At 37.7% G+C, this 18,210-nt stretch overlaps 2 protein-coding genes across 3 annotated transcripts; one reads left to right on the top strand and one right to left on the bottom strand.

The window, feature by feature from the left end:
- Window positions 1-2: 2 nt before the first annotated feature.
- LOC148906692 (2-Hydroxyacid oxidase 1-like) lies at window positions 3-6,818 on the bottom strand. 2 transcript variants are annotated; one of them, XM_089037640.1, is made up of 8 exons: window positions 6,761-6,818; window positions 5,414-5,635; window positions 2,822-2,973; window positions 2,290-2,569; window positions 1,551-1,749; window positions 725-883; window positions 569-638; window positions 3-103 (listed from the first exon to the last, which is right to left on the bottom strand). In XM_089037640.1, the coding sequence occupies exons 2-8, from the start codon at window positions 5,557-5,559 to the stop codon at window positions 39-41; spliced, it is 1,071 nt and encodes a 356-aa protein (XP_088893766.1). In that variant the 5' UTR covers window positions 5,560-5,635; window positions 6,761-6,818; the 3' UTR covers window positions 3-38. The 2 variants fall into 2 exon arrangements, with proteins under 2 accessions (XP_088893766.1, XP_088893767.1); XM_089037641.1 differs by lacking the exon at window positions 6,761-6,818 and adding an exon at window positions 5,761-5,812.
- Window positions 6,819-7,056: 238 nt separating this feature from the next.
- Window positions 7,057-12,181, top strand: LOC116296789 (integrator complex subunit 14). Its single transcript, XM_031704873.2, has 4 exons — window positions 7,057-8,152; window positions 8,760-9,024; window positions 9,295-9,360; window positions 10,827-12,181. Exons 1-4 carry the CDS (start codon window positions 7,158-7,160, stop codon window positions 11,019-11,021), a joined length of 1,521 nt encoding a protein of 506 aa, XP_031560733.2. The 5' UTR covers window positions 7,057-7,157; the 3' UTR covers window positions 11,022-12,181.
- Window positions 12,182-18,210: the final 6,029 nt, after the last annotated feature.

Below are 18,210 nucleotides of genomic sequence, written 5' to 3'. Positions count from 1 at the left end.
TTTTGGACATTTTCACAATTTTATTTGCAATATTCACTTCATAAACTACACTTGCACAGACGAGTTACAAGAGATGGTGAAATATCTGACAGGCCAGAACATCCTGAAATCATATAAAGGATCACATTAATATACAAAATTATCACCCATCCCAACAACCTTTCTCGCAATTTTAAGGCATATTCTTTTCAAGAGCGCATGCGCACATTTCTCATTTTTTTCCGGCCGAGGAGCCAAAACAATGTTGCAAGTGGCTGAGATCGCGTTGCAGTGCATTTTCAAGCATTGTGTCGCCCGTAGAGGAGTTAAAAGGAGACTCTGCTCGCAGGGTAGCATTGTGAGAGAAGTTGCTGAGGAAATTGCACAGTGTAACAAAACCTTAAATTTATCAAAGTTTCAAAGTTTTCTCTGACCATATAACACCTCGTAATGAATCTTCGTAGGTTTACTAAAGTAAAGGTGCTTTTTCCAGTGAAGGCCGGTATTGGTTTTTCACTACCATTTTGGTAAAGGTGCATTAGAACTCATTTTAATTTGCGGTCGCCATTTTGATAAAAGGGTCTATTACCTGCTAGTATCATGGCGGTCCTAAATTCTTCACGAAGTATCTCCAGTACTTTCAGCACACCTTCTTCTCCCTTTATACAACCGAAAACAACTAATAAGCACAAAGAAAGTTTATGAAAAGAACATACAGCAAAACCAAGACAATTCACCACCTGACCTGATAAGCAAGTCCCCATACCACAGGACGACCAATGAATACAGCACGTGCACCCAATGCTAACGCCTTCAGTACATCAGTACCAAGCCTTACTCCACAATCCATATACACTTCAATTTGTCCATTGACGGCTGATACAACTTCTGGTAAAGCATCAATCTGTCACAAACAGTAAACTGAGTAGACAATAGACGATTTCTGATATGCGCGAGCGCTTTCATAAATATCGCAGGCGCAGAAACGAATCATTTTCGGGCAGAGTTCACAAGAAAGCTTTGGAAACCATAGAGTTATATGCGATTTCTAAGACCCTTGAAAAGAAGGTTTAGTCTGAAATGAGCTACATATTTTCAAAATGTCATAATCCTAATTAATTCTGAACGGCAATAAAAAACTTCAAGCCATCCCTTCATTCATATAATTTCAAAGTTTTTGTGTAAGTTTCCTATATAGCGCACGTAACAAAAATGCCTCGTTTTCGGTTCTGAGCACGCGATACATTTGACAGCGCTCACGCTTCTCAAAACAGATCTATTGCAGCACAATGCAATGCAATGGGTGCACAGGGGGTAGAAGTGGGAAACTTATCTTTCATTTTTATATTATTTACCGCTGTACATAATATGAGTAAGCTTGAGCCTGTCAGATACAGCGCGCTGCAATACTCGCGCTGTGCCTAACTGTTCCAGTTGCTTGGTATAAAATATTACGCCAAGCAACTGGAACCGTTAGGTCTAAGGAACAGCGCGAGCATTTGTCCCTCTCGTGTGCCCGTCAAGCAACCGGTAGTTGTGTAGCCATGGATCGTGGGGAGCTACTGACTCACCGTAGCCAAGACTCCATCCAACTGCCTTCCTCCATGATTAGACACGATGATAGCATCAGCACCGTGTTGGACAGCAAGTTTAGCATCTTCTGCTGTTAGAATACCTTTTAATATCACTGGAAGCTTGGTGATAGATTTGATCCATGAGATGATCTCCCAGGAAACATTCCCTTCCCATAGATCACGACGCGAGGCTCCTCTGACAATGATAAAACGAGTTTTATACTTGAATTATTATTATGTGAAGAGCATATTAATCATGTAAAAAGTCATTAGCAAAGTTAAAGTTATGGAATTAAGGGTGGCGTATTGGTTGCGCACTCACCTCTCGCTGAGGTCTCCGGTTCGATTCCTTATCGGCTTCACACGTAAGTAGAAGTTTCATTTTGTCAGGTCTCGGCCTTGATTAAAGATTGTACATGTTGTTTTTTTTTTTCGGTTTTCTTCCAGCCGCATAATCAAACACGCTGAATTTCATTTCTATCTGTGAGTTAGCCGCGCCTTGAATTAGATCAGCTCAGAGGTTGTTTCAGAGTTGGATCTGTGAGTTAGCTGTGCCCTGACTTAGATCAGCCCAGAGGTTGTTTCAGGGTTAGATCTGTGAATTAACCGCGCTCTGACTTAGATCAGCTCAGAGGTTGGATTTTTTTGGTTAGATTTTTACGAGCAAATTAGCTCTGAAAACAAAAACTTGGCTATTTCCTTTACCATTTCAAAACAAATTATTTCTATAACTTACTCCTTGACGTCTAAAAGAACAGTTATTCGTTCGAGTGTTTTCTCAATTCCTGATCTTTTAAAAGCACGTTTTTTCCCAAGGACACTTGCATCGACTGTGAGAACCAACGCCTGGTATCCTGTCTGCTCTGCTTTACGAATCAAAGTCTTCGTACATTCCCTGTCTTTCAATACGAAGAACTGGAACCATCGCATTCCACTCGGTGCAGCAAGTGCTACATCTTCTAGTCTTGTGTTAGACGAGATGCTGAGAACCATGCATGTATTGGCTTTAGAACAAGCTGTATTTTTATAGATATGAACAGAAAAGATATGAACATGAAAAGAATTTCACGTATAACGTCACAGCAGCCATATCGGTGTACTATGATTTGCTATCCTCCGGAAAGTAAACTCTATTTTTATCCACGTATAGGAATACGAATGTACCTGAATCAGATTGGATGAACGTATAGGAATAAGAATGGACCTGAATCAGATTGGATGAACGTATAGGAATAAGAATGGACCTGAATCAGATTGGATGAACTTACCCTTCGCAGTAGCTCGTTCACCGTCTGGATGCGCAAGCGTCTGGTGTCCAGATGGTGCAACGCATATCGGCATACTGACTGCCTGTCCCAATAGAGTCGTAGACATGTCTACTTCTGATATCCCACGAAGCATTCTGGGCCTCAGTCTTAACCTGTATACATTTACCGCGAATAATAAATTAGAAAAAAAGCATCTTAACAAATAGCAGTTATCATGGATGCATGCAAATGAGATGCAAATGAGACAACAAGCATTGTATCGACCCGATAGCCTCACTTGTATGATTCTTAAAACAAATGAATTTCTCATTGCGGGCTCAACTGCAATAACAGCTCTTGAGGCTAAAAATATTCTATAGTAAAATCAAGAGAGCATATAAATAAGAGAGGGAAACTTACTAATATCGCGCGCGCCATGTGAAATCCATGTTGGTAAAATAGTCCCCTTCACAGTTCCCTGCGCCATCTTGAAAGGTAGCCGTGCCTTTGCATCGAAGCGAGACGAACGGTGAGCTTGCAATGATAGAGACGTGTGAATAATTGTCCAAGGTGTTAAAAAAAGGTCTCTATCATTGCAAGCTCAACGTTCGTCTCGCTTCGATGCAAAGGCACGGCTATACCTTTCAAGATGGCGCAGGGAACTGTGAAGGGGAATATTCATTGGCTGACGAGGGAATTCCTCTAATACTATTATTTAACTATTGTTGTTGGACTTGTTAGGAACCGGAAGCGACTCCTCACAGCGGCTATGCAGGAGGCTATAGAAGAACAAGGAGGATTCCCTTTCTAGCGCCGCCATCTTGGAAAAAAAACAAACAAGAAGAGAAGGCCCTGGGAACGAGTTTGGGAGGATTCAACCAAGACTACAAGCTGCTAATTTGAATAACCCTTGGAAACGAAACTTCTTACAGTCTCGAATTAATTCAGTCTGTGCCAAGTGAACCGTTGTGCAAAAGTCGTGAATACTGAATACATTTATTTTTGTACTTTATATATATTTTTCATATTTGGTCCTATTTTTCCAGAAGAATTTAACCATTTTCAAGCACTAAGTAAAAATCAAGATTTTTCCGAGATGCACGTGCACACTTTAGGAAAACAGTTGAACAGTTTGCTTGAAAGCCAATTAAAACCAAACTTTTTGTATGTAGCGCTTCGAAGAAAGCGAGTATAATTGTGGCTTTCAATTCAGCTAAATGATAATTTGTGAACACTTCTTCGTAAAGTATTCCAAAGCTTAGTTGCAAAGTATCTTGATGAATATGCACCACATATTTAGTGGTATTAGCAGATGGTATTGCTAAGGATTGCTCTCCTCGTAAATTATACGATAACTGCATGTCTTTTCTCAAGGGTTGACTATGGAGGAGCTAAGAAATGAATGATAGATTTTAGAATGCCTTGCTACATCGTACCTTTGCATTATATTTTCACAAATCAATTTTGGTATGTGCGCTATGTGCATTAAAGGTGCGATTACACTGAGCAATTTTCTCTGCAACTTGTTTTGCAACAGCAATCGTTGCCAAAATTAGAAACGAATTCTACTTTTCGCAACGACTGTTGCAACTTGTCTCGCAACGTTTTAAAAATTGCGCTGTAGGTTGGGAAACCTATTTATCTCAGCCAAAATTCTAGCTAAAAGAAGTTTTAGATACGAAGATACGTGCCATCGATTGTGCCCATAATTTAGTTGAAATGTATGGGTCCGTCATCTTGGTGGTGGCCAAATCATGAAGGTTAAAAGTAATGTTTGTATTGCAAACACTTCAATTTATCAATAACAATAATCATATATAAAAATATTCAAAGTTACTAATCATCTACTAAGTTAGGAACGTATTATTTCAATCAAATTTCCCTATTTCTAATGCTTTGAAAATGCGAATTGATAGAATCAATAAAAACAACTAACTATTTTACAAACGTTAAATTCCAATTCAATGCGTGAGTTACTCTGCTGACTTCTATCAGCCCAGTGGTCGTTTCAGAATTCGAGAGAAGAAAAAAATAAATTGGTAGTTTTCCTTGTCTGCTTAAATGGCCTTAACAAGGCAAAGTTGATCGTACATTATATTATTATTATTTAGCTTTTGATGGATAGCAAGCATTCCCAAGAGAGTTAAAAGACAAAAGCATGGCGTCCATCGTGGTGCCGTTAACGATAGATGCTAATAAGAAATCTTTTGTTAAAAGGCACCAACGCTCCCCGAGAGGCTGCGATGACGTAACGTGCAATTCAAATGTGTTCATTTTGATATGCAGCATGGAACAGGCACCGACTGTTGAAAATTGTAAATGTCTGTCTTATAATTGATGTCTTAGAATACATGCATTGTTTGGTTGGACACTCAAGCGTAGCCGGGATCTGTCTATTGTTTTACTCAAATCTAACTAGTCGGTCAAACATATCAGATGCAAAAAAGTTTTAAATTAAAGTCAAATTTAATGTTTTGGTTTTCAAAGCCGGTACCTTTCGCTACTAGTAGGCTATAACTTATAGCCTAGTAGTACTAGTAGCCCATCCAATCAGAACGCAGCATTGTATGATAGACTACTAGTTGGATTTGGCTAAACCACTATATGTTGTACCTCCTGAACGCCTCGATGTTGTCAATGAGAGTCTGTTCTTCATCCGCTCCCCCTCCAAAAAAGCAAGATCGGCTCTTAGGCAGACACGTTTTCGCCTGTCCCTCGATGTCTGCCAAGCAAACAGGCCCAGAATAGTCTTTAGACATGGCTTCTTCTTGCTGGATGCTTTACCATTGGCTCAGTTCAAACGGTTCGCGGTGTTTGTGTATATGCCAAGAGGGGCTGAAATGAAACTGAATAAATTATTGCCTTTTCACACAATAACCGCATTAGACCTAGCCTCCTTATCAGGCGTCCTTTAGGGCGGACCTAAAAAAACATAGTTAATTGATATATGCTAGACTTACGCCAAGTCAACCTTTTTTGTCTCTTGCGAGAGTTTTTTCAGTGTTACTTGTGCTTCTGTTGGAATTGCCCTTCGCGCAAGAGAGTTAAAGATGTTTTTAGTGATAAACAGCCTAAGACCTCAACCGTGAAACAAATACACCTTTTGCTGTTCATTAACCGCAAAGGAATATTCATTGAAGTGAAGAAGCATTGTCATTAGAGCGAACAGGCATACAATAAGGCGAACGGAGTCTCAATAGTGCGATGGAACGTTCATTAAGAAATTTAACATTGAATTTGACAATCATGAATATGTTTGCGTGGATTCATTAACGTTTTCAAACTTTCATTAGCGTTTTGGTGCAGACAATAAAATACAACACACATTCAATACAGCGTTTTGGACATTTATTTACGCAATACAATATAAGTATATTTTCCACTAGGAATCGTAGGATTTTAACTGTCTTTTCATTTTTTTTTTACAAGCCGTGAATATGATTTCGTACAAACAAAGCGCCGTTAGGTATAAATATTAAGTCAGTTCTGAGTTTTTTAATCCCTCTTTTTTTGGATGTTGCAATGGTTCAACGAATAAACCAAATTCCAAATGAAGTCAGATAGCGTCTTGTGAGGGCCTATGAAGATCCACAGAAATGCATAAAATGGTACAACCACATGCAAACATATCGTCCAAGATGTTTAAATAGAGAACACATTCAAGGATAAATTCACTTTTTTGTTTTTGAAAATGTACAATCGTAAAAGCACAATATACTTATATTGTATTGCGTAAATAAATGTCCAAAACACTGTATTGAATGTGTACTAATTTTTAGCACTAGGTGATAATTAAACAATAGAAAACAAAGGATTCTGGTGCAAGTCGCTTTGAAAGTTTACGTCTAGTTTTCGAGAAAATAAGCGGTAACCGATTTCTATGATGTCATCATTACGTCATAATGAAAAGGCCACTTTAAACTAATTTATCATTTTTGAAACCTTTAATCCTTTCCTTACATTGTGCGAAAAGTGCTTGCAGATCGAGTTATTCAAGACGAAGTTGTAGCCGTTTCAATGCGGCTAGGTGTGCCAGACTTTCCATTCCACGCGACAGGTTTTGTTTAATGGCACAAGAACCAAGCATGGGCTCCCTGTGTTTTTTTTGTAGTGTAAAAACGACTTGGCTGCCCGCGATAAACTTGGAAAGCGGGCTCTCCCTACTCATCAGCCTAATACTTCATAGGTTCTTATTTTCTTTATCTATTTTAAAAAGTATTGATGATAAACTAGTCCATGAAGTACTCCGCTAGACTCCGTTGGAAAGGAAAAACTTCGTTTGAGAACTTGAAAAAGTTTGTATTTTGTAAAGAATAACGTAAAAATAGGGCCGAGTAGTTGAATTAGAACGCTAAACATGCCTACTGTAGTGTTGCTTGACGTTTCCTTGTCCATGACGAGACAGGTTCAAACGCCGAATGAGACAGAGAGCCAACAGCGACGCCATCTTGCCGTTCGCGGTTTGTATACTTTATTCGACTTTTTGTCCAGTAAATTCAAGCTGGAGTTCACAGCTTTGGTCGCTTTCTCGTCGCTCTGGGAAATTGTGGTGCCATTCACGAGAGATTATGAAATGCTCAAGCAAGGTTGTATGTCTGTGGATGCTTATGATAAAACTTGCTATGAAAATGCGTTGACGGGTGTGGCCGGTCACGTGGTAGAGGAATGGGGGTCGTCAGTACCCATTCAAGTTATTCTGGTGACTGACGGATCTATCGGGTCGGGGTATGGTTCTCTAAAGGATCTCTTAGACGGCAAGGCAGACAGGATGACGGAAACTCCATGTCCTCTTCCCTTTCCATTTCCCAGTAAACTTCATGTCGTGTGTATCAATATGCAGACGGAACTGGCACCAAACTTGATGCTTTTTCAGCAACTATGCGACATGAATGGAGGCGGTGGCAGCGTATATGTTCCAGATGCACCCCTTTCAGTGCAATCTGTACAGAACTGCTTTACAAGGCTTGCACAAACTCATTACATGAACTACGAAGGTGTTCTTAGCTGTGGGCATTTGAAATCAAATATTATGCTTTCACCTCCACCTGATTTCTCAATTTCTTGGAATTTAATTCTTGAAAAATACAGGAAGCAAAAAACAAACGCAAAACTTTGTAGGTTTCCAAATGAAATAAAAATCTGCGGATTTTTGGACATTATGGATACAAGCAGTCCACCATGTATGTCGCGGCATCTTGTGATACCGATAACGGGAACAGAGAATGGAAATACTGTCGCTAATGGAGATGCTTCCAAGGAACAAGACTTAGATAGCGGAAAAGCTCCGTCATTTTGTGTTCTACTGCATGGAAGCTTGAAAGTTGAAAAGATGATTGCTATTGTTCAGTTAGAGTAAGTCTCCAGTTGTGAAAGATCTTTTCCAGCTCCATATTCATTTTTTAAGAGATTGTTCTAAAGAATACTGCCTTTGCTGTACCTTTAAGTCATTGTGTCTTTTTACAATAATTTGCAAATTTCTCATGCACTGATTTGTTATTTTTCATCATCCATAAGAGGACAGACCGATAAAGCTGATGTCAACCAGCACGAATTCTTTCTGTTGGTCGTTTTGATTGCTAAAAATGAGATGTTTTTATCGTTTTTTGTCATCGTAAAAAATAAATAGACATCGTTTTTTTGTGTGTCTGTCCTCTTAATGACGATAAATTTTGTCATCACATTGTCAAAGTAGTATGCGGATCCATCGGCTACGCCTCATGAATCCACACTACTTTGACAATGTGATGATGCAATTTATCGTCAATAAGAGGACAGACACATAAACAAATGATGTCCATTTGTTAAATGATGCTATTTTATCTAGGCAAAAAATTCTAATGTAAAATTCAATGATGTTTAGGGGCGGATCCAGTGGATATCAGCTTATCTAGGGAGCTTTTGCTCCCCCTGCACCCCTTCCCTAGATCTGCCTCTGATGTTTCACACTATTTATTTCCAGCACGGACTGGTTTGGTTTCTTACAATCCTGGGCCGACAGCAAGAAGAAGTCCAACCTTGTCCTTGTGACATTTGCTCCTGGAACACACATCTCATGGCTAGGGGATTTTAATCGACTTGGACCTTCGGCTGAAATGAACACAAACCCTTATAAACTTGGGCAAGATGAAGAAACAGAAGAGACACCATTTCCTATTCCACCTTCACAAAGGAGGAGTTACAACTCGCAAGCAAATGTTGCCTGGATTAAGCCCAGTGGATTACAGGTAAATAAAAATTAGTAATGAATCAAAGTATCTTCTTTTAGAAAGTTGCTGGGCTTCAATCAGCTGATAAAAGTCTCTAAATCTCATTAACAGTTCCAAATGTAGCCTGCATAGCAGCCCAAACACACGACCCCCACACCTTTCCCCCTCCCCCTCCCCCAATTTGGGCCGCTACGAAGGCTATTCCAAATGGTGATCAAATACTGACCATTATTTCACTGGCCAGGTAAGATTTCTTTGAGTTAAGATATTTTTTATTTCTTATTTCAGTCCGATGTGCAGAAACTTCTTCGGTATGCCAAACGACTTCCAGACAAGCAAGCACAGTTCTTCAAGGTATTTTGCACCAAACGATAAGAAATAGTTAGGCCTAGAGCAAACATCAAACTTTCCATGCACCGAACTCATTAAAAACAATGGATATCAGGTGATAATGAGGCGGCATTCTTTGATGTAATTAAGTTCGGTGCATGGAAAGTTTGACGTTTGCCCTAGGCCTTAGTTATTCACACTAGACAATGGAAGCAATTTAATCTAGCCAATCAGAAACAATGAAGCCTAGACGTACCTGATCACCAGTTTAGTTATAAACAACTCAGATATCACAGTATCATAAAAGACTGATAAATGAAAATTCGCTACAAGACATCAAGACTGGCTGACTGTTAACAGTCCCTCTAGGTTTTGTCTTGTCTTTGACGGGAAGATGGGAAATGAACCTGACGAAACTGAGTTTGGAGGGGAAAGGACTGTTTAAGAAAACTGGAGAAAAACCCTTGAAGCACAGGAGAGAACCAACAAACAACTTTACTCACATGCAACACCAAGACTGGAAGTCATGACTTGAACCTGGGTTGCATTGATGAGAGGCGAGTGCTATCACTGCTACGCCACCTGTGCTTCCCAGTTAACTGTCTATGAGACTAGCCGAGGTAACAGACACATATTATGCTCTCTCTTGCCAGTTGAGTTGACCTTCAGAACAAACTCACAGTCAACTAATCAGAATTGAGAATTCAACAACATACTTCGATAAGCATTTCGCATGATTCTGCCAAGAAAACCCATGAAATATGAATTTTTCATTCTTTAAATTTATCGTAAATGCTACTAGTTGAACTCATATGGTGGAATTCTAGTTCAATCAGCGTGAAAAATCTACATTGTACTCAGCCCCTGCCAAGAAAATGCTAACCAAAAATAGTTGACCCATAATCTCTTTCGGGAAAGGCGGTCAATTCAGCTGGTGATTGATTAGTTTTATCACTCCCCCTTCCCTCAATAATATTTTTCATTTGCATGTTAAGCTGTCTTAATTATTATCCATTCTGAGGATGCAAAAAAAATGGACCAAGCTGGCTTTACAGTGCATCATGGTAATAACCGATGAAATAGACACCAACTTATGTACGTAAGATGTTTCCCCTAAAACAGCCCCACAATGCACTGCAATGCCGACTCGACCAGTTTTTTCCTTAACCTCGGAACAGCTAATACTCGTGGGATTTCGCCTTACCTTTCTTTCTACCAACTGTGGCCGCCATGTCTTTGGACATTCTTGGGAATACTTGCAAAACCTTAAGTTTTTGAGTAAAGATTTGCACATTTGAGAAAAGCAATCCTTGTTGTGAGAGTGGTTTCAGGGGGGACTTAGTGAGGGATGCAGGGGTACGCTTTAGCTGAAATTGAGTTTAGCCCCTCCCCCTGTTACATAGTTTCACATGAAGTATATTTGAGAGACCAGCATACATTGCACCACAGCTAACAAAAATAGGTAAAAAATTGCTTTAATTTCATTTCAGGAATTAAATAGGCTACGGCGTGCAGCTCTTTGCTTTTGCTTCTTGGATTTACTGGAGGCTCTTGCTGTGTTGTTGGAGAAGGAGTGCACCAAAGTGGGTCCTGACGCCATCACTCAGCTTCAACATGCCGCAGCCTGCTTGCGTTCTGCACCATATCATGAGCTGAACAACTCCATTACACCAACTTTAGAATAAATAACAACAAATTTAGATCAATGTTTTCCCTGTCGGACTATTGTCTAGCCTCCTACGAGGACGTCCTTAGGGTCGTCATAAAGTGGGGTGTTTAGTAGCCTCCTTTGCAGCCCAACTTTAGACTGACAATAACAATAGCTGCAAAGGATGGTGAGGATGCTGCTATTCATCCCCCCCCCAATAGACCATTTCACAGATCCCGTGGCTCAACCTCAGCCTCATCAGTATGTAATATATTCTTTAGAAATTGCCTACAACCTGTGAAATTTTTTAATGTTTTAATTGTTCGTTGATGTGTAAATTCCTTTCATTACTGCGGACTGTAGTCAAATTCTAAAGAATAATCACATGCTGACGAGGCCGAGGTTGAGTAACGGATTCCGTGAAATGGCCTATCTATTAGCATGAAAAAGTCCTCTTTTTCATTCAATACATAATGCTGTTTCTTTCCACCAAAGACTTATTCATTAAGCCTTTATAAAAGCTTTTTCATTGCTTATTGGGCATTAGAAAACTCATTAATAATTCATGAAGAAAACACAATAGGAATCATGACCATGAAGGTGATTTTATATCTGATATAGATTTGTCTTCATTTGCATAAACTTTAACTTGGATTTTCTCTATCAAACTTGGTTCATTTCGTAAAGTATTCTGTACAATATGAGAACATACATCATGAGTTTTCTAAGCCGTTTAATAAACTCGCAGATCGTGTCTTATCGGGTCTAAAACCACTCGGCTGCGCCTCGTGTTTCACACCCGATAAAACGCTCCTGCTCGTCTTTTAAGCAGTACATAGACTACTGTCAATCAAATTAATTTTTAATTGATTATTATAATTATTATAAATCATTATAATTATTATATTATTAATAATTATTTTTTAACTGATGGTAATCTACAGACCTAATCCAATGTTTTCCCATTTCAGACCACGTGTCATTCCCTAGAGTATCATTTCTTTGTCTAACGGTTGGGGATGAAAAGACACATGAATATGGATACAACTCAAACAAAGAATCTTATTCTCAAGAGAATGACACATGGTCTGAAATGGGCAAAACATTACGCACAAGTGAATTAGGTTCATTGCTAATTAATTTGTTGTGAACATACAATATTTAAATATGGTAATGTGCAAACCATTTTAGCAAAAAGTTTTGTTAGTTTGCTTCGTCGGATATCCAATAGATTTCTCATTGAATTAAACAAAATAAATTATGTCATACACTGTATCAAAATAAGGTAACCAATTTAAATAATTATCGTTGTGAACAGACTACCGGGGGGGGGGGGGGGGGGTACTCCCATATATGGACTATACGGGGATGATCCGCTGAATAGGGTATGGTTTTTTGAGCTTCTTGTCATAAACAGGGTATGCAATTTCAAGTTCTAAATTCTTCCTTAGTTTCCTGTCATATTCATTTCGTATTGACTGAAACTGGTTATTATGGTCATAAAAAAACGACACGCAAGATGACATGATAATTGAAACAGGAACTCAGTGCAATTAATTATATCTTTTGTCATAAACAGGGTCTACAAATTTGAGTTTTTTTATTCTAAACAGGGTACCCCTTTCAGAATCCCAGTGGAATGCCCCTACCCAAATTCTGGCAGAGTACTCCCCCAAGACAGACTAGCCTTGAGTTCACATGAAAACACAGAAGTGCTGTTACACGTAGGAAAGGTTAGTCAGTCCAGAATAATAGCTATTCAAATTGGTCGCCATATTTAGAACATCCAACCTATGATAGAGCACGTTCGATATGTTACCAAATTTCAAGCCTCGCATCAAGTAGTACATCATATATGGTACTTCAATACCACTAACAAACACCTTTCACTAGCTATTACACATACCTAATGATTATCACATGTTAAGAGCCTGATATCATTTTTATTTACAAGTTTCCATATCATATCGTGAAAGAGGGAGACCGCCAGCGAGCGATATGATATACAAAACAAGCGAATAAAAAAATTTCAGGCTCTTAACAGGTAATAATGTCATATTGCTTCAATGATATGGTTTTTATTCACAGCTTTATCACACTGATATTGAACCTCAATGTGTAATAAAACACTATACCTTTGCATTATATAAATATAAGTATGTAGATATAAATAAGAGTAGAGTGCAAACTGTTAATCCGTGAAACACTAATTACTAAATAGTACAAAATAGTGCTAATTAAACAATAGAAAACAATGGAATTTGCATGAAATTGTGCTATTTAGTATAACTAAAGTTTCATGGTTATATTGTTTGCACTCTGTAAAACATATTTGAATATGAAGCCCTTAATTGATAATATTTTGAATTAGTCAAATACTGCTGTGTTCCTTGATTACAGACTTGTTTATACCGGGTTAACTTCATTTCAGTGTCCAAATATTCACTAATACCAACAGTAAAGTAAAGAATGCACAACTTCAACAATACAAACACTTTGAAATTCCATGGAGCTTAACTGGAACACATGAACATTCAATATAATTCTGTACAAAATTGAGGCCAACCCTGTTCAACGGAGAATTCCACGCTGAAGTATTTGCTAATATTACTCAAGTGCAGTGAATGTGTAGTTCCAAAAATTATCCATACCCCTCTCACGGAGGAATTTTTTTAAGACACCCCCCCTACCCCCTGGAAATTCCAATTTTTCTTCCATACAAACTCTGTAATTTTGTTCTTTCTCTGACCCCCCTACTCTTCGGAAATTCCAAATGCCTCTGTGGGGTGGGTATGGATGATTTCTGGAACTACACAATGTGAAGTGACCTTTAAAAGAAAAACAAAATACCCCAACTACATTACTCTACTTATTAATTTGAACTATAAAATAGTTTAAGAAATTCCCCATTTTTGAATTTCCCCAACACTTTAATATGACACACTATACAGAGAAGGGAATGAATGTAAACTTATAAAGTTAATATAATAATGTCTATCTTGGACAAAAATTTGCCATGTAATACACATACCCCAGGGTTCCAGGTCAGGTTCTCTCATGCCAGTGCCTTGTAGGTTTAGTAACCTTTCTCACTGAAGTGAGAGAGCCTCTGAAACCCATCTAGGTTATTTTGTACATCATACACGACTTTCAAAAATGGCCACCAAACTCGTTGGGACTAGGGACAATTGAATGGAAGCGAGGTAAGTAAGGCCTCATTAGTAAACAAAGTCTACTCAATAAGATATTTTGTGTCAAAGTCATTCATTTCACCAATTCGAGTTCTCTTAAGCGTCTATTGAAATAAGGGTGAATGACTTTGACACAAAATATCATACTGAGTAGACTTTGTTTACGAATTGGGCCTTACGTACCTTGCTTCCATTTAATTGTCCCTAGTCCAAACCAAGTTTGGCGGCCATTTTTGAAAGTCGTGTAGGGAGGATGATTTTCGGCAAATAAATGTGTCAAAATTGATAATTTATGGAATTAGGCAGATGATGAGTAGAATCTATGTTAGATATTTCTAAGTTTGAAAATTGGCCAATTTAGACGAATTGAGTGCAGAGTCCTTGGCAGCAGGCTTCCCCTGACTCCACTTACTGACATGCTGCAGAAGGCAACATTAAGGGTGATTTGCAACTGTCAACCAGCTAAAAATTAACGTAGGCATGTTGTGCATGACAGTTGTGTACTATGTAAATAAATTATTAGCCTTAAGAGATTGTTATTACTTGGTAAATTTAGTATACTTGGGTGATTTAAGTTCAACTTAGTTCTCTAGAATGAGATGAATCGTGAAATTCGCTGTCATGACAAAGAAGGTTTTACTGGAGGTGGAACAAGGCATTTCTGTGACATTCCACAGCCTGGCCGGCATGCGTCCTTGAAATTTTCAAGGGCACATGCCGACAATCAAGGCATTTGAATCCTGTTGATGTTGTGTAAAGACCTTGATTGACATCCAACAATAACCTATGTTGCCATATGACTTCAAACCTGTGCAAGTCATTCAAAACAAACATGAAGTGTTACAACAGAATGAGTGCAAATTACTATTGCCTTGTTTCTGCGACCAAATCTTCTCAATGTCTTGTCTTCTATACCTCGAAAGTCTGCTAGAATAATTTACTTATCCCATAAAACAAAATTGACTTGTTATTGTTAGACATTAACCAAATTCCGAATTTGATAAACTTGCACTAACATCCTCTACTCGTTTTATAGATATCAATTTTTTGTGACTTAATTCATGTGCAGTGGATAAAAAAAAGTGCATGTATTTACACTTGAATTGATTCTCGATTGATTGACCAGATGATGTTTGTTTGGTTGTTCAGATCAGACAACACTTATGGACTTTGAAGGTTTGGCCTGGTAAATGAAAAAATACATTTTATATGTTATTTTATCTTTTAATCCATATTGATGATAAAAATTTTTGTTACAAGAGCATACATATATAGAGTCTTAAAGTGTGAATGTCACAAAGTGTTTAAAAATCTTTATGATTTCACTTTATCATGCTGCTGCCAGAGAATCTGGAGTTTAAAGTCCAAAGTAGCAACAAACCTGGTCTTCAAACATAAACTTTTCAATACAAAGTCTTTAATCTTTAGTTCTTACTCTATAGTTCTGTTAACTTGAAATTGTTTTATAATAATTATTAACAGATTCCTAATTTTAACCTATTACAATGTGTTTTTCCAAATGAATTGGTCTTTTTTAAAGTGCTACTATGACAAAATCGCTCAAACTTGAAATCAGCTGAAACTTCCTAAGAATACTCTTTAAAGGTCCAATAATCACTGTATGAAGTGTTTTCTCGATATTCAGGACGAAAGTATGATATTTTTACGATTATTTTTTGGAGTCTGTGACGTCATACACTCAACATCAAACATTCCTACATATATTTCTTTTGTATATAAATCCTTAATTTATTTTATTCCTATGAAGCCCAAAGGGTGGCTAATGTGCTTATGTCACATTACTTGTGACTATAATTTATATTTTGGGGGGTGTTTGGGTATTCTTTCTCCCTTTACTACTGATATTTTGATCATAAACTACAAAGAAATGTATGCAGCGATGTTCGATGTTGAGTGTATGACGTCACAGACTTAAAAAAATAATCGTAAAAATATCATACTTTCGTCCTGAATATCGAGAAAACACTTCATACAGTGATTATTGGACCTTTAAAGAGTATTCTTAGGAAGTTTCAGCTGAATCCAAGTTTGAGCGATTTTCGTCATAGTAGCACTTTAAGTGAGTTAAGTTATTATAAATGAAGTATTTTCGGTTTAGAATTTCAAAATGGCAATAATAAGAGCAAGTTAGCAGCGCTAGCATCTCACTTGAGGACTCTATTAAAACTAAGAACACCAAACAAATCCCACACGCTGAAGAATTCAAAATCATAGGATCATTACTAGTAACAATAAAATATATTATATTAATAACATTGTGCAAAGCTATGGTTCTTGTCCACAGAAATATTAATGATTTCGAGATATGAACATTGTCTTAAGGCGCAAGTACATGGAGCGATAATTTTGAGATACCAAGTTGCAATTGTGTTTACACTGTGCAATGGAGTGAGCATTGCTTTCAAAAGTAGAAACAAATTCTACTTTTCATGATTGCTGCAACTTGTGTCACAATGCCGTTGCGAGACAAGTTGAAGAGAAAATTGCACTGCAAAATTGCGCCTTCATACGTGGTTGGCATGAATGTTCAGAGGTTGGAAAAATGATTATAATATTTGAGTCTTAATGTTTGACCAAGCAGGTTCAATTTCAAAATGATTCCAATTGACATTGATCTTAGAATCTTGAATGAGAAAAAAAATCTATTGTTGTAGCAGTTGTTTTCACTTATATGATAACAGTAACAACTTGTACCGTTCAACAACATGTTATGTGAACCTATCCCCTTAATCGAGCAGGTGTAGTCAAAATACAAAAGATAAAATAAAAGGGCAATCTCTTTAATGCGATAAGAAGGATGGCAAAGTTTCAATTATTGATATGCAAGAAAATATATTACATCATTTATTGTGTTCAGTGGTCAAAATTTATTATGATGAGAAGCTTTGCCTTACCTAATGATATTGAGGTGCATCAATTTAGTTGACTTTACTGACATATCTGTTGGAATTCCCTAGATCCTATTATCTTCTGTAATGGCAGTAAGTCTATTGGACAGTCAAGAAATATCAACTCAATCTGGCTGATGAATAACATGTAACGACTGAACAATAGTTTAAATTTACTAATTTATCATACTCACACAATTAGACCCCCATGACTACTCTAATTATGTACCCATTCTTTTGAATGACCTGCTTGAGTCTTTCAAGGTAATTGGGTCCCATAAAGTTCAACGCGTTGTGTCCTGCCATCACCTCTACCCATAGATGATCGAAACTGTCCTGTCAATCGCTCGTAAATTAGATAAACCATGATAGAATCTAATAACTTAACTCACAGCTTCCTGTTATCCATGTATTACAAGAACGGGAGAGACTAGTAGATACTTTATTCGATTCTGCCAGAAAAAGAATAAAAGTGCTAGCAACGAAAGGAAGCCTTCAATTGTCTTGAAATATTTAGATTGTATAATGTTTGTTGTGTTGTATCATGAATGAAACAAAACACCACGACTCTACCATCATCATCATTACCATCAGTCATCTTAACCATCATCATCATCAATCATTCATTACCAGCCATCAGCATCAAACGTAGACCTGCTGAAAAACCTACCAAACCACCATTATCATTAATATAATACACTTAAATAAATGTTGGAACATTCCAATACTCCTAACGGAATCTCATACATTCAAACCAAACCACCGTTATCAACACCACCAATACCTCATAATCATTAAAACACATCAACCGTCCATATGCTATTTTTAATAGCTATAGAAGCATAATGAATATCCTGGGACAAGTTGGGCAACTTTTTTTGCGAAGTTGTAGGATTATGAAGATGGGCAAAACAGACCGCATTAACTCTTCCACACAACTGCTTTGATTTTTAGTTCCTCTTGAATGAAACTAAGTTTTGAAGTTGTCATCTAAAAGTTATAAAACGGATCCTGACAATATAAGACGGTGCCACCAGACAAATAAGAACAAAGCCTAGATTTTATGCCTAATTGAATAATGCATAGTCTCCAGGAGGCCCATTTCCCGTGCTCTCATCGGGGTCAT

Source organism: Actinia tenebrosa, unplaced genomic scaffold, assembly GCF_029948245.1.
Source record: "Actinia tenebrosa isolate PJP-AT-01 unplaced genomic scaffold, QUT_ActTen_1.0 PGA_scaffold5__44_contigs__length_20552954, whole genome shotgun sequence".
NCBI classification, from domain to species: domain Eukaryota; kingdom Metazoa; phylum Cnidaria; class Anthozoa; order Actiniaria; family Actiniidae; genus Actinia; species Actinia tenebrosa.
The sequence above is the reverse complement of the archived record's forward strand: the minus strand, read 5'-3'. Positions and strand labels throughout refer to the sequence as shown.